Source organism: Chenopodium album, chromosome 24 (genome assembly GCF_948465745.1).
Source record: "Chenopodium album chromosome 24, dcCheAlbu1.1, whole genome shotgun sequence".
NCBI lineage: Eukaryota > Viridiplantae > Streptophyta > Magnoliopsida > Caryophyllales > Amaranthaceae > Chenopodium > Chenopodium album.
The window spans coordinates 14,764,128-14,790,301 of NC_137857.1; the positions used below are offsets into that span (position 1 = coordinate 14,764,128).

General features: G+C 40.9%; 2 protein-coding genes across 3 annotated transcripts; both read left to right on the forward strand.

The window, feature by feature from the left end:
• The first annotated feature begins 580 nt into the window (after positions 1-580).
• On the forward strand, positions 581-3,818 carry LOC145610594 (disease resistance protein RGA2-like). The gene is made up of 3 exons (XM_081665905.1): positions 581-1,245; positions 1,307-1,432; positions 1,730-3,818. Exons 1-3 carry the CDS (start codon positions 786-788, stop codon positions 3,535-3,537), a joined length of 2,394 nt encoding a protein of 797 aa, XP_081522031.1. The 5' UTR covers positions 581-785; the 3' UTR covers positions 3,538-3,818.
• Positions 3,819-4,780: 962 nt separating this feature from the next.
• On the forward strand, positions 4,781-25,403 carry LOC145610054 (uncharacterized). 2 transcript variants are annotated; one of them, XR_014106210.1, is made up of 9 exons: positions 4,781-5,382; positions 6,453-6,509; positions 8,821-8,885; positions 9,743-9,816; positions 10,015-10,190; positions 23,885-23,967; positions 24,373-24,468; positions 24,592-24,659; positions 24,767-25,403. XR_014106210.1 is itself a non-coding variant. In XM_081665302.1 (5 exons), exons 1-3 carry the CDS (start codon positions 8,738-8,740, stop codon positions 24,460-24,462), a joined length of 312 nt encoding a protein of 103 aa, XP_081521428.1. In that variant the 5' UTR covers positions 7,847-8,737; the 3' UTR covers positions 24,463-24,468; positions 24,592-24,659; positions 24,767-25,401. The 2 variants fall into 2 exon arrangements, 1 of the variants encoding a protein (XP_081521428.1); XM_081665302.1 differs by lacking the exons at positions 4,781-5,382; positions 6,453-6,509; positions 10,015-10,190; positions 23,885-23,967 and having other exon boundaries at positions 7,847-8,885; positions 24,767-25,401.
• Positions 25,404-26,174: the final 771 nt, after the last annotated feature.

The window sequence follows — 26,174 nt, forward strand, 5'->3', positions numbered from 1 at the left end:
GAATTAAAATCTGACTCCACAACTAGGTGCTTCAATCCATATATACGCCCCAAAGTCACAGCAAACCACACCGCCATTCCCTCAGCTAGCACAAGAGGCCATCTTCCACGCATGTGCCTACAACCAGCAAACAGTTAAGTCCCCTTGTCATCCCTTGCCACTGCCTCGAGCCCAACCCAGCCTTCCACATAAAGAGAGGCATCACAGTTTATTTTGATCACCTCGCTGCTAGGCGCAAACCACTTCTTCGGGTTATTTTTTCTCAACAAAAAATAATTCAATGTTAGTAAAAATAATTCCAGTTTAATAAAATAAGGTGAACTAAACAATGCCGTTATAATGAAAAAGTAAAACCTTCTACTAATAGAATAGGAGGCCAAGATTATTGATATCGAAAATCTGATAAGCGTAGAAAATTCAATGGGTTACAAACATTGTGGCAGTACGTCCTTTTAGCACATGGGAAAAAGCCCTACATAGTACTTTGATAAGTCTTCTTATAGACATTTATACCACATACATACTTTGATCAATTAAAGATAAGTTTATAGGAATACAAGGTGAGAATACAAGATCGATAAGTCTTAGTTGTCTATCTTGAATAAGGATAAGTCTTAGTTGTCTATCTTGAACAAGGATAAGTCTTTATTTCACTTATATTTATTGGTCGATTGCATGCTTTACTATTGTGCTTGAAAAAAATCAGAGTGCTTTCCACCTCAATTCAATCTTCTTTGCAGTAAAAATATATACACTATTTGCTTTGTTTGAATTTGTTGAGAAATATGAGCGACATAGTGGAAAATGCGGTAGGTGGACTTATAGCAAGCGAAATTCATGGAGTGATTGGAATAGTGTTGTCACGTATTAACGCCGAAATCAAGCTAGCTTGGGGATTTAAGAAAGAGTTAGAGGAGCTTCAAGGACAACTCACTCAATTGATGGGGTTGTTACAAGGTGCTTATTCCCAGGCAATCACCAATCCACTGATGGCTGATTGGCTCAAAAAAATCAAAGATGTTGCCTACGATGCTGATGACTTGTTGGACGAATGGTCCTATGAAGCTCTAGAGGCCAGAATCCGGATACGAAAGAGGGACAAGTTTATACGCGGAGTCTCTAAGCCATTTTACAGCTTACGTATGGGTCACAAAGCAAGGGACTTGAAAAAATTGATCAGCAACATCTACAGTGATGCTAACAAGCTTGGCATGGAACCTATCCATGTCGCTGCAGGTGAGGTTTAAACCAATAAACACTCTCATCAAATTGAAGATCAAGAGACAAGCCTTCGTAACACGCTGACACTATGTGGATGAAACGTTACTCATAGGAAGGGATGAGGACTTAGCACACCTTGTTAAGTTATTATGTGATTCCAACAACAACTACTTATCAAATCTCACTGTGATAGGCATTGTTGGCATGGCAGGTACCCTACATATCATCTCTTTTACTACGTACATATTTCTACATACATTTTATTTTCACAAAATTGCTCAATTTTATTCATTTTCTTGTCATGAGTTCATGACTACTATTTTCACCTAATGTAGATGCATGTGCATGATATGCCTCATGTACTACAATTTTATTAGTTGTAAAATTATTACCTTGATATTGTCACTCGATCAATTCATTCTATGATGTATTCAATGGATGCATAGTATAGTGTCCCTAAATATTCATAAATTTGATTTCGTTTTTTGCTCTTTTACTTTAATGGTAGGTTTGGGAAAGACGAAATTGTGTAAACGCATTTCCAAGGTACATGAGGTGACAAAATTCTTCAACTCCATGGTTATTTGGATTGTCATATCTTCTAGTTTTGATCTGCTAGATGTTTTAAATAGAATGGTGGAGATAGTTTTGAAAGAATCTTTAAACATGAGAGATAGACAGGCACTGATATCAAGGCTTCATGGAAAGTTGAAGAAAAAGAGGTGTTTACTCATATTGGATGACGTATGGGATACAATTGACTGGGAACCCCTGAAATCCACGCTAGAGGAAATTGGTGGATCACGTGGTAAAATTATATTATTAGTGACTTCACGTGACAAATTTGCGGTAGAAAAAATGAAAACAACTTGTTATGATAAAAAAACCACTAAGCCCTCAATTTATATGTTGCAGGGATTGAGTGAATGTGACAGTTGGTCTCTTCTTATGGAGAGAATAGGTGATGATAATCTAGTTGGCAGTGAGAAAGAGTTGATTGCAAGGAGGATGATGAAGAACTGTGGAGGCGTTCCTCTAGCCATAAAAGCACTAGGAAACTTGCTAAGGGATAAAGATATAGAGATATGGAAGGAGTTTGAGAAAAGTCATTTGTGGACGAATGAGGATAAGAATGGCATTTTACCTTCTTTGAGATTAAGTTATGACTACTTACCATGCACGGCTTTGAAAAAATGCTTTGCTTATTGTGCCATTTTCGAAGAAGATGATATCATTGAAAAGCAAAAGTTGATATGCATGTGGATGGCACAAGGCTTCTTGCACCCGTATGTTGAAATGGAGGCTAAAGGTGAAGAATATATTGAGCATTTGTTGAATAGTTCCCTTTTCCAGGAGCCAAAGATGGATGAATTTGGCAAAGTGAAGACATTTAAGATGCATGATCTAGTATCGTCTCTTGCACGTGTTATTTCAATGGGAGAGTGCTGGTTTTCAGATGAAGATGAAATGTCAAATGAGGTTCGACACTTGATAGTTCCTAAACATTCTAAAAGCAAAGAGCTCACTCTCACATCTTCTACAAAAAGGTTGAGAACATGCTTGCTTTACAATAAGAAACTTGAAGGTCCTAGCTTACATGTTTTGTTAAAAAATAACCACTTAAGGGTGTTAGATATAGGACAAAATTGGAGTGAGGATTTTGATTGGGAGCTGTTGGGTAGGTTAAAACATTTGAGGTACTTTGGAAGTAGTGTTAGCCATGGTTTGGGTTTCATCGCCAAACTTTACCAGTTGCAAACACTATGTATATATAGCCATAATCAATTAGTAATAGACCCAAATAAGAGTATTTTTCCAAATGAAATAGGTAATTTAGTAAATTTAAGGCACATCCTCTATGTTAATGACATTGGTGTACCTTTGGGGTTGGATAATTTGACTGCTTTACAAACTTTACCGTCTATCAATTTTGGAAAAAAATGGGGTGGGACATTGAGTGAACTAGGGTCGTTGATTAATCTTAGGGGTACATTAAAACTCTACAATTTAAATAATTTAAGTGGTAAAGAAGAAGCTCGCAGCCTACTTCTAGACAACAAGTCACATCTAGAGGTGTCAATTCGGATAACCGGATGGAGTTTGGGTCGGGTCTGTTCGGGTCGGGTCTACTCGGGTCGGATATGTTCGGATCAAAATTATCCTTTTAACTCGGGTCGGGTCGGATCGGGTCAAATTCGGGTCGGGTCAAATTCGGGTCATGGTCTATCGAGTCCGGGTCGGATATGGGTCGGGTCAACTCCAGATCGGTTCACTTTCGGTTCGGATAAATTTGGATCGGGTTTAAAACGGGTTTAACCGGATAACTTCGGGTCGGATGAATTTGGGTCGGGTTGATTTCGGTTCGGATGATTTCGGTTCGGTCAAGTTCGGTTTGATTAAGATAAGGTTGATCCGTTGATTCATTAAATGGTCAGTTTCGATTTAATTCCTTTTTGTGTTTGGCTGGATTTTGGTCGAGCTGACCAAATTCATATCCAAATAAGGTTATTTTTAATCTAGAGATATTATTGAGTTTTTACCTTATTATTGGTTCAATATGATTATTAATTATGAAGCACGAAGTTTTAGTTTTCTCATTTGATCAAGTTATGTATAATTTTTATCTTAAAGGAAAATTGAGATTGAATAATTATCGATAACTTATCATACCTATATAAGTGAGACCGAGCTAGTGATATATTGATGAGTAATAATAGTTACATATGGTGATATATACAAAATAGAATATCAATTTTTTAAGGTTATTACAAGGTTACAACTCTTCATCAATTGTACAATCTTGTGAGGTTATGAGTTCTGTACTATTAATTTAGTTTATTACTAATTCAATTTGTATAAGATATTTGTCAGAGTTGTTAGAATTACTTTATTACTAATTCAATTTTTATATTAAAAACTTGACATTATACATAGTGATAGTTAATTGTTACTATGTACATTCTTTTTATTTGAGCATAAATTATTGCATATGTACGTAGTGTGTGTATAACCGTACGATGTATAATGTCTATAATTCTAGGATAATGCATAGTTGTAGAGGAAGTAGTAATGAAGGAATGTTATGTATTTGTAAATACATAACAACGATTAAAATATTCTAAAAACACATGGTAGAGAGAGAAAAAATGAGAGAGATAGGAAGAGAGAGCTCTTTATATGAACCTCATCTACTTTTTAGTCAGATTGTCTCACGTGATGGGTTTGTAGTAAACTTAAGACTCCAGACTATTTCTTTGTAGTAAAAAAGTTAACTTATTAATAATTAGTAAATATATAGTATAAGAACTTGAATAAAAAGGTCAATAATCAATTATGGTCGGGTTAAATTCGGATCGGGTAAAAATCAAATCGAGTTTAAATCGGGTCGGGTTAATATCAGTTCGGGTCAAAACAGATCGGATCTGATCGGTTATTTGTCGGGTCAATTTCGGATTGGGTTGAGCTCGAGTCGGGTCAAATCGGTTCGGTTTGAGTTCAGGTCGGGTCAAATCGGATTCGGGTTGAGTTCAGGTCGGATCAAATCGGTGCCGGATTAAGTCCAGATCGGGTCAAGTTCGGATTCGGGTTGAGTTCGGTTCGGTTACAGATCGGGTTTGGGTCTTGAATTTCTCGGATCAAATCGGATTGGTTACAGTTCGAAACGGATAATTTTTTTCGGGTCGGTTCGGGTTTGACACCTCTAGTCACATCTTGGCAGTTTAGTTTTCAATTGGGTTCATAACTTGACAATAAATAAGAAAACCAATGATAATGAAATTCTAGAAGCCCTGCAACCTAATGCCAATTTGAAAATGTTTGGGATCTTGAATTATTGCGGTACTAGTTTTCCAAAATGGTTAACTGAAGGAGGTTCCTCACTTCCCAACCTCGTCTCCCTGAAGATTTACAAGTGTAAAGCTGAGGGAAATCTGAAATTGAAGAACTTGAGACATCTTCGTTTCTTAACAATACAATATTGCAAGAAGCTGATTATTGAATTACCTGAGGAAGGGTTTCGATGTTGCGAATCTTTGGAAGAAATAATGGTGGTCGATGGTTGTTACTACTTCAGAAATCCAGTAGGGTTGGGCAGCCTTCCTAGTCTAAGGGAACTGTGCACTGATGTTATACAACTAGTTACAGACTTGGGTGAAGATAGTTGTAATACTCCGTATTTTTAACGTATTTTATATTTTATTTATTTAATAATAAAATATATTTTGGGTCAAAACTATTTTAATTGTTGGAATATATAAATAAAACAAGTTTTGGGTCAATAACTAATTAATCTAAATGTAGCCCATTTTCACTATAAGGCTAATCATTTTATTTACTTATTTATTTGGGCCAATTATTTTTCCCATCATACCATTTCTTATGAGGCCCAAATAATTACAATTTACCCTATCCTATAAATATCCCTTTGATCCCCAAATTTGCCACTCAAAAAAAAGGTCAAATGGTCAAAGGTACTATTTTTCTTTCTTAATTTTTCCTTGTTCTTTTCCTTCCTTTCTTTTCTTTATTTTTCTTTTCCTTCCTTCCCGTAGCTTTCCATTAACATGGAGTTTTGGTGGGTCATGAATGGATATACCTCAAGGCTGCCACCGCCGGGAACAACCCGTCGGCCGTTCGGCCACCTGCCGGCGACCATGGTTAGCCACGACCTTCCCCCTTCCTCTTTTCCTTTTCCTTTTCCTTTTCCTTTGTTTCCCCTTTCATTCACGGCTGCTGCTCCACCCGCCGTAGTCGGCGCCGCCCAGCCACCCACCAGCTGTCGGCTGCTGGCCGTCCACCGCCCTTGCCACCGTCATCATCATCATCATCCCTTTCTCATCTCTCCTCTTTTGGTTTAATTTCATTAATTTGTATAATTATACATATTAGTATTGGTTTGGATTTTGAAATGTTAAAGATGACATTTTTAGTGTTCTTTCACTAATTTATTTGGGGGTTTTGAATACCTATAATTTCGATTATTAACCAAGTATAAAGATATGATTTTGATGAGTTTTTAAGGAGTTTTTAACAAGGTATTAATGCTGGAATTTTGTTTAAAGTAGTATAATTGTTGTTTTATAAAAAGAGTTTAAATTACCCATTAAAGAGGAGTTTAATTAAGGGTTTTACTATAATTTTCAGATTATTATAAGTTATTTAAAGTGAATTTAAGTTGCTGGAAATTGTGTATACAAGAGTGATTAATTTAGTATTATTGTCCCTTTATGTAGGAGACTTGATTCGGGAATTGTTGTAGTGTTTTCGGCCACTTTATGGGCTTAATTGAGGTACGTTCGCGTACTTAGCATATTTTGATGATGTAGGATCATGCTAGGCTTAATTTCAATCAACTACAAGTAGTATCATGCTAAGGCTCATGTATTGAATTGTGAATTATTGGTGTTGGTGATTGAATTGTGAAGCATGAATTATTTGTGATGGTTTATGGATTGGAAAATTATATTTTGGCATGATTATATGGACTACATATTTATTTATGGCATGATAGAGAGCATGTTTAATCAAAATAATTGTTTAATTATGTTTGGATTATTGAAAAGGAATTTTATTATGGTTCATATAATTTTTATTGATGCTTTAAGCATGAGGAAGGAGCTATATAAGTGTCTATGTACACAAGGAATAAATTGTATGTTGGTGCCTTTGTGCACTTAAGGTGTTTTTAACACCGAGGGATAGGATTGTTGGCGCTTTATGCGTTTAAGGTGTCTATGACACTGAGGTAGAATTAAAAAGGGTTCAACATTAAATATTAATTATGTGGTCACAAAATATTCAAGAATTAAATTGGTATGTTTGAATGGTTGAATTATTATTGATGATTGAATTGTTATGCTTTGAGAGTCATCACCAAGTCTAATAATATGTAAATAACGTAAAGTGAAAGAGATTACGCACCAAAACTCTTGGAACGTATATACCTTGAGTATGAACATATGGGGGGAGTTATGTGACTTTATATTTGATCATAACTTCTAATGGAGTACAGGACGCTGTACATTCATTTTTTTATTATTATTATTATTATTATTATGCGCTGGAATTCCGCCACCAAAGGATGTGGCATAGGTGATGCTGGCACGGTTAGCTCCCGTGTCAATGGTCCTCAATTCATTGAGGAAGGTTTGGTTAAGTTAGAAACCCGTTCGATGCGTAATCAACGCTAAATAAATTATTTAGTGTCCAGTTAAAGAGTCTTGTTGTTCATTGTGTGTGCTTGTAAACAGGTGCAATGAGGTAAGTATGTGTGATGCTAGGAGTTGCATGTTAGTGTGTTTAAATACGCTTATGTACTCAGCTTTGCTGATTGTGTGTGTTGTTTGTGTCTGGCTATGTCTTTATCTTGGCCCTACGATGATCCATTTTAATGGAGAGTAGTGGGGACAAGTGGAGATAATCTTTTCAGGTGTTGAAACATATTCATGACGGGGCATGAGTGAAGAGCGAATCATGCTAGTTTCGATTAGTTGAGATGTGGTTTATTGCACTCAAATATTATATTATATTATATTATATTATGCTTATGAGAATAACGCAAAGGTTTTCATAATTTAATTGGTTTTGATAAGGGCCTTCAATGGTTCCAAGTTGTAGGTTGATTTTATTTGACTTCGTTTGACTTTGGTTTTAATCTTTACTTTCGTTTGGTTGACTTTAAGTTGACTCGTTTTTGAATGGTTTTGAGTTAAGTCTTCCGCTGTGTGTCTTTGATAATGGCCTTAGCCGTTTTCACGGTGGCGGTAATGTCTTAGATATTCCTAAAACGTATTTTAAAAAGAGTAAAGTGTATTTTAAAGGAAAGGAATTTCTAGGGTGTTACATAGTGGTATCTGGGAGCTTTGGTTGAGATTTTTATTACCACTAAAACCAAAAACGTGTTTTAAAGTGTTTTGTTTAAAACTTGGCCAAGTGCTTATTTAATAAAGTAGTTTTAAAAGCGAGTGATTTTACTTTATTTTGATTATAAGAGGACCAAAATATTTATTTATTTTTTTTATGAGGTCCAAAATTTTTTATTTTGGACATCCGAAATTTTTATGGTATGTCCGAATTTTTTTTTGTGATGGCCGAATATTTTGGCCCTTTTTCGAAACTTATTTTCAAATTTTATTCTAAAAAGAGGAGTCAAAAATATTTTTAGTTTGTGCTTTTTGCAGGAAAAACAAGGATTGAGGTAAGAATTATGTGTTTAAAGCTTTTATTAGCATGTTGGTGAGCTTGGGTAGGAGAAGAAAGGGCATATAGGCTAGAATTTAATTTCTTCCCTATGTGCATATTTTTATATGAGGTGTTCAAGCATGTTGTATGACTAAATGTTTATTGATGAAAGCATGCAATATGTGAATTATTATATGTGAGCTATCAAGATTGTTTAATTGAACACCGAACTTAATTTTCTACAAGAACTGTATTATATTGTTATGGGAAGGGTTTTCTTTTGATGGTCAAACCCGTTTTCTTGTAGGATCCCTAAACCCATACCTTGTGAGTTATCATGATGAGAATTTTGAGGAATGTTAAGGATTTTGAGAGTTCAATTGCTTATTTTAGGATTGTTTGCTTCTATTTTCTTATTAGAGAGGTATTTTGGAAGATATCTTGGGATACACATCATCACATGAGTGTGAGTATTGGTTCATCGGGTAAGTTTTCAATTACGTTCTCTTTTTATGTTTTAAAAATGAGAAAAAATCTTAGCATGTAAATTAATCCAACAAAATGATCAAATTTCATTAGTGTAAAATTTGCAAATTCATTACAAAAAAAAATTGCACTATTAATTTAAATGTTGTGCACATTTAATTTACAGTTATAAATTTACTTCCTCCATTTTTTACTTGCAATAGTTTGACTTTTACACTATTTATATATCATACTTTGACTAAATTTGGTGATTTATAGGTTATGAAATTTATAGTCATGTTTCTGTCAAAAAAAAAAAAAAAAAGAATTATAGTCATGTAGGATACAATTATACTTGTCTCAATTTAATATCAAATTCTTGTAATTTTTACACATTAGTAATTAAGATATTAACGATCGATATAGTATATTGACAAGCATGAAAAAAGAAGTGTTGCAAATGTTAAGAAACAGAGGAAGTATATGATACTTTTTCACCTTTTTTTTCCCTCCGCAACATCTCTCTAGCTTCCTTTTTCTTTTTTTTTTGTTTTTGTATTTTTTTACATTTTTGAACCATTTAAGCAAATTATAACATGAAGTATTTTCTTTTTAAAAAAAGAGAAAAAAAAAGTATTTTTGTATTTTAGCTAGAATTTACCTCCGATTTTGAATTCTCACCGGTCCTTGTGGCTCTCTAAATAATGAGAAAAAAAAAATCACTCCGTCTATAAGACCATTTCCAGGTTATGGATATTCCCCTTTATTGTATGCATTTCTACATCCTGCAGAAATTTCATCAAATTTGATTAGCCTTTGTTTGGATTAAATATCGTAGAATCATAATATGACTCTTATATCTGCTCTCGTTTTGCAGGGTTTTTTTCAAAATCAAATAATGGACCACAGTATTCTGGAAGAGAAGGAGAAAATTGCTATGGACAAATTGAGGTAGCGTATGCGATTCTTTTTTATTATTTTTTAATTTAAAATATACTGTACTTTGGATTATAGTTTTAACTTTTTATCTAGCCTTTTAGAATGCATGATAATTGGTAAGTATTAACTTGGGATTGATCAAATTTATAGGTTGACGCTTAATTATACTCGTGCAATTTTATTTTTGTTTTAATTTTTTGTATAAAACAGGAGATTGAGGAGGATGGCCCAATTATTTTATTTCTCACATGGCATTTTCGTAAATAAACCAACAACTTTATTTACTTTATTCAACTGTGGAGCCTACAATAATGAGAAAAGTTGTCGATTTATTCATAAAAATGCCCTCATGAGAAACAAATTTCGTTTCTCACCATGAGAAACAGGTAATTTCCCGGAGACTCAATTCTTACAAAATGTGGGGAAAGCGGACATTATATATTTTACAGAGGGAAAAGTGGCTGGGCTAGAATTGATTTGGGTTCTAGGTGGGTTTTAATAAAAAAAAAGGGAAAGAATTGAGTGCATTGGTTAAAAAATTTAGTTCCCTTGGTTAAACAATTGAGTTCCTTTGGTCAACAAAAAAAGTACTCCATATGTTTGTTTGTTTTTTTTTTTTTTTTAATTTTTTTTTTTTTATAAATATTTTAATTTAAGACCAATAAAAAAAAGAGCCCTTCCTCTTTTTTGGAACAAAAATAAAGCATAGAATAGCAATACTTTGAATGTTTATTTTCATATTCAATCTTCCAACTCCACATTTTTGTTTAAAATCTTGACTATCTCATAAGCTAACTCTAATTCATGTGCATTGTCAACCCACCTAACACCTAATATAATCACAATATATTATGCAAAAATTAAACTTGACGTGTTATTACCAATTTAAATTTAGTTTGAGTTTCAAGTTAGGTGTATGTTGTTTTTTTTTTCTTCTTCTTCTAGTGTTTACCCCTAGTCTGGAATCTTGGATTCGTCACTGATCACACCCATGCACTTGTTTATAGTTTGGGCGTATTAGAAATCTCATAAAAGAATGCTTGACTGTCTTAGAGACCCTCCTTTCAACTTACTTTTTTTTTTTAATTTTTTTTTTTTTTTAAAAAGGGCTCTACATGCCTTCACTAAAATTGTGATGTATGGTTTTGCTACAAATGCAAGACAATAAGCTACAAACTAGAGAGATGAAGAACATGCTTTGGCTATATTTTTGAAACAATGAACAAGTATGATTAATGAAGGAATTGATAGATTTGTCTGGTTTAATCAAGGCAATAATGAGGGGACTTAATTCTTTACAAGGGACTTAATTCTTCTTAGGTTAATTAAGTCACCTGAAAATACCCCCTACAACCAAAAATTTCACCCCAAACCCTTTCTCCTCTGTAAAATAAATAGAGTCCTCTTTCCCCACATTTTGCAAGAATTGAGTCCCCTACTTTATACTTAACTCACATTATTTTTGTTGCAAAAAAAGGAGGGGCTCTTTTTAGTTGACCAAGGGGACTCAATTGTTTAACCAAGGGAACTCAATTCTTTCCCTTTTTGAGTTAAAACCCATCGAAAACCTAAATTCATTCTAGCTCAGCTCCTTTTCCCTCTATAAAATAAATAGAGTCCCCTTTTGTTTAGGGTAAAAATACCCCAGGTACGTGGCCCAATCTCATAGTGACACGTGGCCCAATAAAGAGGCGACATGTGGCCCTATGAGAGTAAGACATGTGTCCACCTGTCATGGTGACACCTGTCAGCCATCTCTAAATGCCCTAATGCTACAATCAGAAAGAGAAAAAGGCCCTGATGACCTCAGGCCCAAATCCCGAGAAATCCTTGAAAGCCGTAAAACGGCGCCCCCCACGACACGTGGCGACCTCTGATTGCGCAGCCAATCATGTCACGAGATTTTAGGGCATAAACCCTAGGGGGCACATGTTCCCACCCCTATATATACCCCAATCATTTATGATGGGAGGGGTGGATTTTGATGTGACATAAATACAGAGCACTAAAAGCTCCAACTTCTCTCTACTTTCTCTCTCTAGCCTTTTCCGTTTCCGTTCACTAACTTGAGCGTCGGAGGCGAATATTCCGATCACCGGAATATTCGTTATTTGCAGGTGTCCGAGTCTCATTGTTAGCAGAGCGCGACCAGTATCCGAGGGAATCACAAAAAACCCCGAAACATTTGGCGCCGTCTGTGGGGATACTCGTCCGTTATGGCAATAGATGGTCAGACACCTAATTCTGGACCTCGTCCAGGCGAGGATGGATATGTAGAAGACATACGTACTGCCATACACTTAAGCAATCCTTTGACTGCCTCATTTGAAGAGGCCGAACAACCTCCTGTTACCCCAGCTACTTTAATGGCCGAGCTGACTAAGCTCCGCAAGGAGTTGGCGGCTACCCAGCAAAAGGGGGGAGGAGGCACCTCCAAGAAAGCCAACAACAAGACCAATGCAACTGATGCTGGTAACACCCCATTCCGTCGTCCGCACGGAAGGTCTCCCCGAGTCCCACGGACCAACTTCTCTAGCCTGCTGGCGAAAACACAGTCGGCTGGGGGGAGGGGCAGACAGCCAAAAAGAGTTGAGACTGAGCCGTCACAACGTTTCAAGGACGCAAGGGACTACATTCGGCACAAGCAAAGGGAGAGGGCCGCATACTCTGATACGGCCTCTACCCCAACCATGCCGGATGAAGCCTCTAACCAATCTTTCTCCCAATACACCAACACGGTCGCTTCTAGCAAGAGTCATACTATTACTCCCCGTCCAGTTCAGCCATTGCAATATCAGCCCCCTCAAGTACTCAATGGGTTGATACAACCAACTCCCCAAGTCTTTGGGCAATATGGGCCGTATGGTCAGATGTTCGGCCAGACTCCCTACCTGGCTGGAACGTCCGCTCAGCCTCAGCCTATTGATTGGCAAATGCGTTTGTTGAATTTGGGAGATAAGCCGCCTCCGTTTTCGCAAGACATACTAGCGTCCCCTCAACCAGCAAAAGTGAAGAGTGTACTAGTGGGTGCCTATGATGGTACGGGCAACCCAGAGGAGCATGTTACCTCGTACAGGAATTTGATGTACTTGCAAAGTGTAGATGATGCTACATGGTGTAGATGCTTCCCGACCACTCTCAAAGGGGTGGCCCAGGATTGGTTTAACAGCCTTCCAGCCGGATGCATCAATTGCTTTACCACCCTCAGTTTGTTGTTTGTAGGAAACTTCTCATACAACATCCCACCAAGAAAGACAAGTCTCAACTTGGCTACAATTGTCCAAGGAAAGAATGAAGGACTACGCTCGTACGTCCAAAGGTTTAACCAAGAAAAAGCCCAAATTCATAATCTTCCGGACGAAATGGCTTACTTAGAATTTCTCCGGGGATTAAGGCATAATGGTTTTAAGTTTGATTTGGTAAGAAAAAAGATTCGGTCATACGCAGGTGTATTGCGGGAAGCCGAAGCCTATATTGAGGCCGCGGACTTCTGTTCGCTCACCAAATCAGAACAGCCAGCCAAGGGGGCTGAGAAGAAGCAATCTTCTCAGCAAGACTCGGCCGGTCGGAAGAAAGAAGGAAACAAAAGAAAAGAAATCTGGGTAGCTGATGACAAGCAACCCAAGTCAAAGAAAAGCAAGACGTACGAGCCTCAGTATGAGTTCAACAAGGACGGTTACTCCATTTTGATGGAGATAAAAGACAAGTTTGAGTTTGAGAAGCCTCAGCCTTTGAGAGGCTCTGCCCAGTACAGAAACAAGAACAAGTATTGTCATTACCACAAGGATGTGGGTCATGACACGAATGAGTGTATCAACTTGAAGAGGCTGTTGGATAAGTTGGCCGACAAGGGTCTGTTGAAACCCTATGTGACCAAGTCCAAATTCACCTTCAAGCGGACAGACAACACGTCCGAGAAAAAGCAACAAAGTGAAAAGAAGAATGACAAGGAAGATGATGGGAATAACACTGATTCAGGTTTTGTGGCCGTAATATCAGGAGGCTTTGCTTCAGGCGGCCCTACCATGAAAGGAATCAAGCAGGACGCTCGAAATTTGTCAAATGTGATGCAGACGGACGTTGTTAAGGCCAAGCCATTTCCTGAGGTGATCATAAGTGAGGCTGACCGTGGAGAGGTCAGAGCTTTGCACAATGATCCCATGGTCTTTGTGATGAAAATAGCAAATTTGAAGGTGGGACGGATATTTATTGATACGGGCAGTTCGGCCGATATCATAAGTCTCTCTGCCTTGAGGAATTTAAGCTTCCTAGAAGATGCTCTCCAGGATATAACTCACCCCTTAGTAGGATTTGGGGGGAATATCATTCATCCAGTTGGACGGATTGACCTTCCCATCCGTTTCGGGCAGAAGGGCGAAGGAAGAGACATGGTCGTCCGTTTCCTTGTGGTAAAAAAGTTAACTGGGTACAATGTCATCCTTGGCCGCCCTACTCTCAATGCAGCCAAGGCGGTCATAGTGCCCCACTTGATGTTGCTGAAGTTTGAAAGATCGGACGGAAAAATTGGAACAATTCAAGGAAGTCAGAAAATGGATAAGGAATGTAATCAGCTGGCCGTGAAGCCAACAGCACGCGGCCCAAAATTGTCCGAGATTAAGGAAGAAGGAACCTCACTCCCAGCATACCAGGTCGGCCAGAAGCGTAAGGCGACCAGGGCAGAAGAAGCCTAGCAACTAATGACTGTCGGCCGGCCAGAAGAGTTGAGGCCCCAGCCGGCCGGCAGCCACCTACCACCCAAAACGGACAGTTAGTGTCGGCACTATAGCCTTGGAGTTGCTTGGGGATGAGTTGGTTCAGCTGTTAAGGGAATTCAAAGATGTGTTTGCATTTGAAGTTGGTGAAATGCCAGGGATAAGTCCTGACCTGGCCGTGCACAAGTTGGTCGTGAATCCTCTGGTAAAGCCTGTCCTCCAGAAGAAGAGGAATCACGGAGAAGAGAGGAATCAGGCGGCCGCAGTAGAGGTACAAAAGCTGTTGGACGCCGGTTTCATTCGGCAATGCTTTTACCCAGATTGGATGGCCAATGTAGTTCTTGTGAAAAAGCCGAATGGGACTTGGAGGATGTGCGTGGATTACACAGACTTGAACAAGGCGTGTCCTAAGGATAGCTTCCCCTTGCCTAAGATTGACCGTTTGGTTGACTCTACGGCCGGACAAGCCCTTATGAGTTTCATGGACGCATACTCCGGATTCCATCAAATTCCTTTGTGGGAAGAAGATCAAGAGAAAACAGCGTTTGTGACCGAGCAGGGGTTGTACTGTTACAAAGTTATGCCATTCGGCCTCAAGAATGCCCCTGCTACATTTCAGAGGCTTGTCAATACGGTCTTTAGAGATCAGCTCGGCCGGAACATGGAGGCATATATTGATGACATGATTGTCAAGTCAAAAGAGCCGGCCGACCATCTCAAGGATCTACGAGAAACGTTCACCGAACTCAGGCGGCATAAGATGATGTTAAATCCAAAGAAGTGTGTATTTGGTGTTGAGTCCTGCAAGTTTCTCGGATTTTTGATTGATCAACGTGGAATTGAGGCCAACCCTGAAAAAATTCAAGCCGTCCTTGACATGAAGTCTCCAAGAACAATCAAGGAAGTGCAAAGACTGACCGGCTGTTTAGCAGCCCTTGGAAGATTTTTGTCAAGATTAGGGGATAAGTGCCGTTACTTTTTTCAAACCATCAAGAAGAAAGCCATGTTTGAGTGGACAGAGGAGGCCGAGGAAGCATTCGTACAGTTGAAAAGTCACTTGCATACATTGCCTCGCCTCGTCAGTCCGCTCAAGAATGAGGAGCTATATGTCTATCTTGCCATCTCCGAACACTCTCTAAGTGTCGTCCTTCTTGCTGAAAGGGACGGCCATCAGGTCCCGGTGTATTTTATCAGTCATGTACTTCACAATTTGGCCTGGCCTTGTACATGGCATCAAAGAAGCTGCGGCCATACTTTTTAGCACATTCAATTGTGGTCTATACAGACCAACCCTTGAAGAAGCCGTTCTCAACATTAGAGGCAAGTGGCCGTATGCTCAAGTGGGCCTTGGAGCTCAGAGGTTTTGATCTTGTGTTTGAACCAAGGAAGGCAATCAAGGGGCAAGCCTTTGCGGATTTTTTTGCTGAAATGACACGGCCTGATCTTCAGCAGGCCGGGGACCAAGTCTGGAAAGTGTCTGTGGATGGTAGTGCAACAGCGACCGGGTGTGGCGCTGGTATTATATGTGAATCCCCTGAGGGAGACAAGTATGAGTACGCGTTGAGGTTTCAGTTCCAATCGTCAAACAATGAAGCTGAGTACGAAGCATTGTTGGCCGGCCTAAGGATGTGTAAAGCGGCCGGGGCAACCAAAATTGAAGTATGCTCGGACTCCCGGCTAATAGTTCACCAAGTCAATGGTGGCTTCGAGGCCAGGGAGCCGACCATGATGAAGTACATGCAGCTAGTTAAGAATGAGGCCGAAGGCCTAGAGCTTTTTTCTCTCAAGCAAGTTCCTCGTTCAGAGAATCATCAAGCGGATGCCCTCTCCAAATTGGCTTCCTCGGCATCATGTGATACTCCAAGATCAGTGTTTTGGGAAGTAAAGGAGAAAAGGAGCATTGATGCCGAGCCCGTTCAGATAATAGATAGAAGTTCAACCTGGATGGACGGAATTATTTCCTACTTAAGGGATGGAATACTTCCGGACGATCCCAAAGAGAGTTGGCTATTGAAGAGGAAGGCGGCTTGGTTCGAGCTGAAGGATGGGGAGCTATTCAAAAGAGCCTTTGTGAAGCCTTACCTTAAGTGTATAACTCCTGAAAGAGGGCATGATGTGTTGGACGACCTTCATCAGGGGCATTGTGGCTCGCATATTGGAGGACGAGCCTTAGCTGAAAAAGCGACGCATTTGGGATATTACTGGCCGAGCCTGAATTCGGACGCCATGAAAATGGTGAAAAAATGTGACAAGTGCCAGAGATTTTCAACCCTTATTCATCGTCCAGCAAATAGTCTATCAGCCATCAGTAGTCCACTTCCCTTTGCCAAATGGGGCATGGATATTTTGGGGCCGTATACTCCTGCATCCGGCCAGAGACGATATGTACTAGTGGCAGTAGACTACTTCACTAAATGGGTTGAAGCTGAGGCCGTCCAGGGCATTAAATGGACGGATGTGTCAGCCTTCATATGGAAGAGCATAATCACACGATATGGGGTACCTCAGTCAATGGTGTTCGACAATGGACCCAGTTTGAGACGCGTCAACTCAAAGAATGGTTGGGAGACCAAGGCATTACTCATTGCTTTGCCTCAGTCGGCCGACCACAAGCCAATGGTCAAGTTGAGGCCTATAACAAGTTGATTTCCAATGGGATCAAGCGTAAGCTTGAAAAAGCAGGCGGCCTATGGGCAGACGAGTTGGTCAATGTACTATGGTCCATACGGACAACAGCAAAGAGTTCTACAGGGGAGACTCCATTCTTTTTGGTCTATGGAGCTGAGGCTGTACTCCCAATTGAAATGTATGAGCCCACTTTGCGGGTAATGCTTTATGATGAATCGGCCAATTGGGAGGCCATGAAGACCGCCCTAGACTTCCTTCCAGAAGCTAGGGGCAATGCGGCACTTTGGCATGAAATTTATCGCTTAAGGATGACAAGGGCATATAACCGCCGAGTGTCTAAGCGGCCGCTCAAAATGGGGGATCTAGTTTTGAGAAAAATGGAAGCTGTTGGCCGTGCCAATGAGGATGGCAAGTTGACTCCAAACTGGGAGGGGCCGTACAGAATCAGGGAAGAAGTCCGGGACGGCACATATCGCCTTGAGGCAATTGATGGCCGTCAGATCCCACGGACATGGAACACTGATAACTTGAAGAAGTATCATGTTTAAGTTTTGTTTCTTTAAGTACTTAGCCAAAAAGCTGTTTATACAGCTAGGTCTACTGACCGAGCCTTGTAATTAAAACCATACGGCCACAACAATGTACCTTTGACAAAAATTAATGAAAAGTCAGGCATTGTTGAACTATTTGTTGTTTTACTTGTATTTATTTGCTTGTTATTATTTATGATTAAAGGCCGAATGAAATGATTTACTAAGTTGCTTTCAATATAGTAACACGGCTTATCATTCTTATTGAATTGCCGAAGTAAAAAGGAAGCAAGGTTGCTCCCAATATAGCAATTCGGCCACACAAAAAAAATAAAAAAAAAAATAAAAAAAAACTGATTAAATTCAGAAAACAATGCGTCCGCCCAATTCTAGGCGGACGATTGAGGCAAGGTATTCCAAACTTGTGTAGAAAGCAAGTGTCCTTTACAAATAGGGCAAGGGCATACCTAGGCGTTTGGCCCAGCCGATCAAGGAATCTCTAAGTTGAGATAATACTTAGGATTTCTAGGGTGCGTCCGAGCGATAGATTCAACGGACTGCTCGTACAATGATAGCCGAACGGCCAATTAAATTGATTCGGTGCTTCACCTAGTCCAAGGGCAATCATTACTATGATTTGATTAACTTGCTAGTCGTCATACCCTTTTAAGGCATAAAAACTACCAAGTTAATCAAACCACTTAGAAAATGGACTAGGCGAACACCAAATAAAGGGGCATACCCCTAGGAACGTACGAAAAGGCATAATATTGAGACGTACGAAAATCATTCAAAAAACGCAAAATTGCAAAAAATTGCTAAGTATGAAACAAAGGTGAAAGAACCGCGCAAAGGCGGACAAAATTTCCATTAATAAGACCGCACAAAGGCGGCCGAAATGTTTACAATACCGCTCTAACAGGCGGCTTCAAAATAAAAACAAAAAAAAAAAAAGAGTACAGAATAAGCTAAGTAAATAAAAGCTGCATAAAGAGAAAGCTGGGAAGTTGAACAGACGGTTGTTGGAGGACCTGAGCTCTACTTAGCCGTGTTATCTTTGGCAGGCTCCTCCGCATTCTTGGCGTCCTTGGCCGGGGCAGCCTTGTCGTCCGCCTCCTCCTCCTCATCCCCGTCCTCTCCGGACTCGGGGGAAGTAACTACTAGCTCTGGAGGAGGCATGCCGGCCTTCTTTGCCTCTTCTCTAAGGCAGACGTATTGAATCCGCTTCTTGAAGCGTTCCTCGTAATAGGCGGCTTCACCTTCATCCAGCATCAAGTCGAAGGCATCAAAGAAGTATGCCTTAAGTCTGTCTTCAGCATTTTGCTCAATGCGGACGACTTCTTCAACGCTGATCGGCCGAAGAGTTTTAAGTTGCTCCTCATAGTCCGCAATGGACTTCTTTAAGGTCTCCACCTCGACCTTCAGCGCGTCCGCTTCATCTAGAGCAGACATAAGGTTGGCTTGGGCCAACTTTAGCTCGCTCTTCAAGGCTTCGGACGCCTCGAAGCCCAACTTCCATTTCTCCTTCTCCAGGACGGCCTCGTCCCTCTCAACCCTCATGGCCTCCCTGGCCAAGGACTCCTGTTCGAGTGTCTTGCCCAGCTTGACCAGGTCTTCTGTTTGCTGCGCCGCTTTGTCGGACAGCGCGGTTATTTGGGTCTAAAAGTGCACCCTTTGGACGGCGGCCGTCCCAGTTACAGCATCCTCGACTTTTCTGATTTCGAGCCAAGCTTGCTTCAACCGCTCGTTCTCTTTATCCTTCCAGTCAAGGAAGGCGTTCAAGCGGAGGAAAAGCTGCGGACAGTAGAAAGAAAATTAGTCAAATAACAAGAAAATACACTAAGTGTTGGAAAGAAAAATGTGATAAAATAGAAGCGTACCTCGGCACTACAGTTAAGCATGGGGCCGAGGAACCCTTCATTGATCCCCCGCAGCTTGTCACGCTGCGCTTGGGGGACCGCGCGAACCATGGCCTCGCACATGGCCTTTTTGTCCGCACCAGTCAGTGACTGGGCGGGCACCCTCAGTTGCATCTCCTCTGATATATCTGCGGACGACCGTGTAAGAAGAGTTAGCTAAAATTCACAAGTAAATAAAGATATACAAAAAGTAAGAAAGAAGAAAGCTAACCAGTGGAGAAGCTTGGAGGAGAAAGATTGGTGGGAGGAGGCGGCAAAGGGGCCTCCCCCTCATTTTCTGGACGACCAGCATCAGCATCGCTGGCCGACTGACTGGCATCTAGCCAGTCAGATTTGTTGACAATCTCGACCCCTGCGATCGTCCCGATCCAGCGGCCGGTCATTTTTTCTAGGGTTGACTTATCCCCACCGTCCGAAGGGACGGACTCATCGTGGACCTGATCAGCAACAGGTTCCATGGGCTTGGAGGCCCCGCTTTGTGTCAGCCGGGGTTGTTCTCCTTTAGACTGCGTTGTAGCAGTCTGCGACTTTGTCGTGGCCGCGGTTTTCGAAGACGGCTTGGAAGCAACCGTCTTCCTCCTTTTGGATGCGTTCGCATCAGGAGTGGACGTGGCCGACTGCTTCCTCCTGGCCTTTAGAGTAGAGGAGGAGGTCTGCAAAAATACAACCAAAGTTAGAGAAATTTTGAAAGTTAAAGTACATGATGGCGTCCGTGTGATTTGGGAAAGGAGCTCCCTTCCAGCATGCCTGAACGGACGTAAAGCGTCCGTGCAAACTCAGGAAGTAGGTTCCTCCCAATATAGCAGAACGGACACAATAAGGAATGAGAAATTCAAAAAATAAACTAAGTGTTTACCTCCTTGAGTTGCTCGTACATCTTGAAACGAGCCTTATATCTGGCCAAGTCCACCTCGGACATCTCAACCTCTCCTTTTTGGGCCTGGTCAAGCATTGCGTACGCCTCCGCTGCAAAAAGAAAAAAGCAAAAGTGTTAGAATATTTTTCTAAAAAACTCTATGTGCGTACAAGAAGTTTATATTTCTAAGTGTCCACCTTGGGGCATGTTCTGGTACAGGCCGTACGCAGACATGAAGATAGGGTCCCTAAGCCAATTGGCAAGAGGAACCCAATGGCTAGGGACCCGTTCAGTTTTGTTGCCCCACTTGACCCGATTTACTTTGAAGTACTCGAGCTGGTGTTCGTGGCTTGGGTGGATGGGCGGCTTGTCAGGCTTGTGGTCTCCGCGTCCAAGTTGAATAGGCTCTGGACGGCACTTGTTCATGCGAAGGTTGAACTCCGCGTCCTGAGTTTTGACGCGGTAGAAGCGGTGCTTCCAGTCCCTCCACTTACTGACGCGGTCGACCACGACCATGTAATCCCTAGTTGCACTCAAGATGAGCCAACCATCCACGTCTTTTTCCAGCCGAGTAAGTGAGTGCATCTCACAGAAGACCGCAAAGTCTGGCGTGAACTTTTTGGCGATGCACGTCACTAAGTACCCAAAGATGTTCAACCAACTGTTTGGCGTCAGTTGGAAGAGGCCGATGTCATACTCGTCCAGGACAGTCCGGACGAATGGGTGAAGAGGGAAGCGAAGCCCCACATCCAAGGCGGCCCTGTTGACGCAAAACGCCCGTTTGCGCGGCTTCTCCTCATCCCAGGTAGCCACAGCAATGGCCTTCCTGGGCACTTGTATTTCGAATCCCTCCCCCAAATGGAGGGACTCCTTGTACTTCTCAAAATCCTTCTTCAAAAACTTTAGGGCTGTCTCCCCAACTGTACAAGCGTACGGGTCCCTGAAGTTGTCTATGTTGGCGACGTTTTCCTCGGCCGCCGCCTCACCTTCAGCCGTCTCACCCACGGCCTCTTTCTCAACTTCCTCTTCCTCCATTTGGTGAGAAGAAGCACTCCCAAACTCTGAAGACAGCACCCTGTCCAGGTCTGCTGCCTCGGCCGAGCTTCGGCCCCTTGAGCTTTGAACGCCCATGGAAGAAGGAACGCCCTCCTCATCTAATGGACGCTTGCCTTTGTCTTTGGCAGCGTCCGCTTGATTTCCCGAAGGAGGGGCGCTGCGAATAGGCAGAACGGACGGTTCTCTGATTGAGATTTCCGTTAAGGGTCTGTCCGCCCCGCCAAGTTGAAGCCGAGGTTGAGAAGAAGAGGGGACGGACGAGCCAGAAGCGTCCGCCCCAGGATTGGAAGGGTTGTCTTTACAGGCTACCATTTCGGCCCCATCCATGACCGAACTGGCAAATTGGGGGAACCTAAGTTCCGGAGCTGGAGGGGACGAGGCGCCTTCAGCTTGAAGGCGTTCCTCGAAAGAAGAAGTGACCTCCACGGCCAAGTGATGAGAGCCAGTGGAGGCGGTCGTTGTTTGAGTGGTGGAGTTAGTCTCCACCATAGTACTTGGGTTACTAGGGTCATAGGGGACCCTAGGATGAACCAGACTGCCGTCTGGGTTCCTGGCCGCATGACGCTCACGCGTTCGCATGGTTCTTGCCATTGCCTGTTGGGACAGAGAAGAATAAGTGGGGGTGAGTATGTACACATCAGACATAGACTCACTCCTAGGAGGAGACAACTCTTCTCCGTCCACTCTAGATTCCTCAGTCCCAGGCGAACGGCCGACCTCATGAGAAGAGTCGGACGAAGCCGAGTATGGATCCAGAATTGAAGTAAAAGAAAAAGAAAACAAGGAAAAATAAAAGAGGAAATGTAGACGGCCTACCTTTGTACGTTCTGAAAACTTTGAAGGTGGTGGTGAAGCTCTTGAAGGTTGACCGGAAAACTTAAAAATGCCCGGAAAACTCAAAGAAAACTCAAACTCACGGTGGCGCTCTTGAAGATTAAGGGAAAAGTAACTTTCTCTCACTAGAATGCTCTGCCTTCTCTCTAGAATTCACAGTTGGGTAAAGTGTGAAAATGAGAATTCACTTCCCATATTTATAGAATGAACTCATGGGGGCAAAATGGTAAAATCATCTTTCCCGCCTAAACATTCAAACGGTTATTTCTTGAGAAATTACTCGAAGAAAGAGACAGGACGACGTTAAGGTTCTGTTAACTTATGAAAAAGACCAGACGGACAATTAACGGCACGTTAAAGTGAATTGAAATAAGTTAAGTGGTAAATTCAAGAATTTTACACCTTCAACACTTAGTCTCCTAAACTCGAGAATATCTAAGAGGAAAAAACGTTCGCCCAGTTCTCAGACGTTTAGTCTAAAAGAAATTCAGACGTACGAAGCATGATTAAAAAGCCAGGAAGTACGTCTGAAGTCATGGAAGCCCAGATTACCCCAAAGAAAATATGTGGCCGCTCTGGGTGGTTAGGAGATAAGCTCCTCCCAGAGTATCAGAACGTCCAGTCTCGTTGATGTGGCCGCTCTGGGTGGTTAGGAGATAAGCTCCTCCCAGAGTATCAGAACGTCCAGTCTCATTGATGTGGCCGTTCTGGGTAGTTAGGAGATCAACTCCTCCCAGAGTATGAGGACGTCCAACCTGAAATAAGTGGACGACCACATGAATTCAGAGGTTAAGCCTCTCTCAGAGTACGAGAACGTCCAGTACAAAGTATGGACGTCCAGATAAGCAAGAAGCCAAGCTCATTCCAGACTACGAGGACGTCCAGGGCAAAAAATATGGACGTCCACGTAGCAAAAAGAGCCTTGAATCAAAAGTATATGGACGTCCAGGGCATATGGGAGGCAAACCCAACCTAGAGTACCAGGACGTCCAGAATGCAAGATCAGAGGAGGCGGCCAGTAAGTGTACGAGCCACCCCCTCTGAGGGGCAAATGTTTAGGGTAAAAATACCCCAGGTACGTGGCCCAATCTCATAGTGACATGTGGCCCAATAAAGAGGCGACACGTGGCCCTATGAGAGTGAAACATGTGTCCACCTGTCATGGTGACACCTGTCAGCCATCTCTAAATGCCCTAATGCTACAATCAGAAAGAGAAAAAGGCCCTGATGACCTCAGGCCCAAATCCCGAGAAATCCTTGAAAGCCGTAAAACGGCGCCCCCCACGACACGTGGCGACCTCTGATTGCGCAGCCAATCATGTCACGAGATTTTAGGGCATAAACCCTAGGGGGCACATGTTCCCACCCCTATATATACCCCAATCATTTATGATGGGAGGGGTGGATTTTGATGTGACATAAATACAGAGCACTAAAAGCTCCAACTTCTCTTTACTTTCTCTCTCTAGCCTTTTCCGTTTCCGTTCACTAACTTGAGCGTCGGAGGCGAATATTCCGATCACTGGAATATTCGTTATTTTGCAGGTGTCCGAGTCTCATTGTCAGCAGAGCGCGACCAGTATCCGAGGGAATCACAAAAAACCCCGAAACACCTTTCACCATATATTGTAAGAATTAAGTCCCTTGTTTTATACTTAACTCCATGTATATTGCTAGCTATGATTTTGCGTGCGTTGGGCCGTTGGCCATCCTAGTTCTATCAACATTTCAATAGATTTAGAAACTAATCCATTTATGTGGCATGCATGATAATCTTGTATTTATAGTTACTGTGAACCGAGCTTCACATTGTGATTGTTATGTATTTATGGTTATTGAAGGGTAAACCGAGCTCCCACCTTTTCAGGTTTTTTATGTGTTTTTGTCTTTTGAAGGGTAATGAACATATCCTTTTCATTGTTTTATAGTTTAATCTGTCTTATTTTCCATTTCAACTGTAGTTAATTTTTTCTTATTCAGGGAAATTATATTTATACACTTTTTATGGGTCATTGATATTGTGTGTTATGTAGGTACAATTGACTAGATCTATGTTCAAAGTTCCTGAGTATGGGTTGAGCACTCAACGAATAGGTCTTCCATTTTCTGAATTTCCCAATTAAATGGAGGTATGTTGAACTGATGGTTTAATTTTCATAGTTGAAAACCCTATTTGGTTCTTTCAGGTTTGGTGACATTCTTAGTTAGACAATTGTTGCTTACTATAATTAACTAAATGCTTGTTGTTGCAGATAAATGTGTAATTTTCGTATTTCTCAAGGTTAATGGCACGCTTGCAGCCTGAGGTTTGGCATAATGTGTGAGTTGGGTTTTTCTATGATTGTAACTATAATTTCCACTTTAGAAAAAAACATAATGGAGAGGGTCAGAGGGATATGACTAAGTTGGAGTTTCTTTTTGATGCAGACACAAAATAGGGGATATACAGAGGTGGTGTTTATATTCATTACTGTATGTCAAACAAAAATGGAGTGTATTCAGTTAAGTCCAGTTATTGGCTCGCTAAAGAAGGGAGGGCTGAAAGCTTAACATCCGCAACTGATGTGGGGGTGTGGCAGTCGATTTGGAAGGTGCGTGGGCCTCCTAAGCTCCAACACTTTCTATGGAGCTCTATCAAAGGAAATCTGGCTGTCAAGGGCAGATTAGTGTACAGGCATATCATGGATGATGACTCTTGTCAAATTTGCGGGTGTGAGAGAGAAACTATTTTGCATTCTTTATTCGAATGTACTTGTAGGGAATATTTCAAGCATTATGATAACCCCAAACTTGAACCCCACTGTGATCATACACTAAAGTACGGTGGCGTTCCAAAGGGAAAGACAAAGAGCAAAAAACGGCGCCAACAAGTTTTAGGAACTTGTAAACCCAAAAGACAATCCAAAAGGACCATCAACTACTCCATAAGGTCTTGAACCAAATAGGGTCCGGGGATGAGGGTACGAATCCAATCTACAAAAGAAAGGACCCGTCCTATAAAATAGGCCTCTACTTTGTTCTGCTCGTATTCATGTGCGCTTTTCGAATAACATACAAACATTATATTGAACCTACCCTGTTTAATCTATGTTGGTTGAATATTAATGCACAAATAAGACTATTATTGGCGATCACTTGAATTAAAATCACATTAGCCTAAACCAAAATTAATAATTATCTTATTAAGCGTGATTTCAAGTACAAATTCCCTTTAACAATCATAAAAGGTGTGATCAAGCAATAACAATAAAAAAATATAATATCAAGCAACGTAATAATAAACAATAATAAATAATAATGATGATAATAATAACATGATAAGGCATAATAAAGCTTAAATATAATAGCAAGACCCTATGCATGATACTAATAAGATTAATAACAAACCCTAGCATGTCACTAAACAATAAAGATCAAAGCTTTAAACCTAACATGGTACTAACATGATAACATGATATTATGAAGGATAAAGGCACCCTAAACATGATACTAGAAAGCATTAAAAACATCCTAACGTGATACTAGAAAGCATTAAAAACATCCTAACATGATACTAGAAAGCATTAAAAGCATCCTAACATGATACTAGAAATTAAACATTAATAAACATGCTTTCTACATTGTTAATAAAATAGGAAGTAAGCTAATCTACTTACTTTGAAGCCTCGTACCTCTTTCTAATAACAAAATACACAAGTTAGTAAACTTCAATGAAAATAATAAAGACTAATTAAAGAGTTAAATTGAAATCAAATTAAATAAAGTTTTGACTAGTTTTGGACCAAACCCTCAGAAATTATCAAACCTTGCACGTCTTGGGCGAAGGCAACTTCGA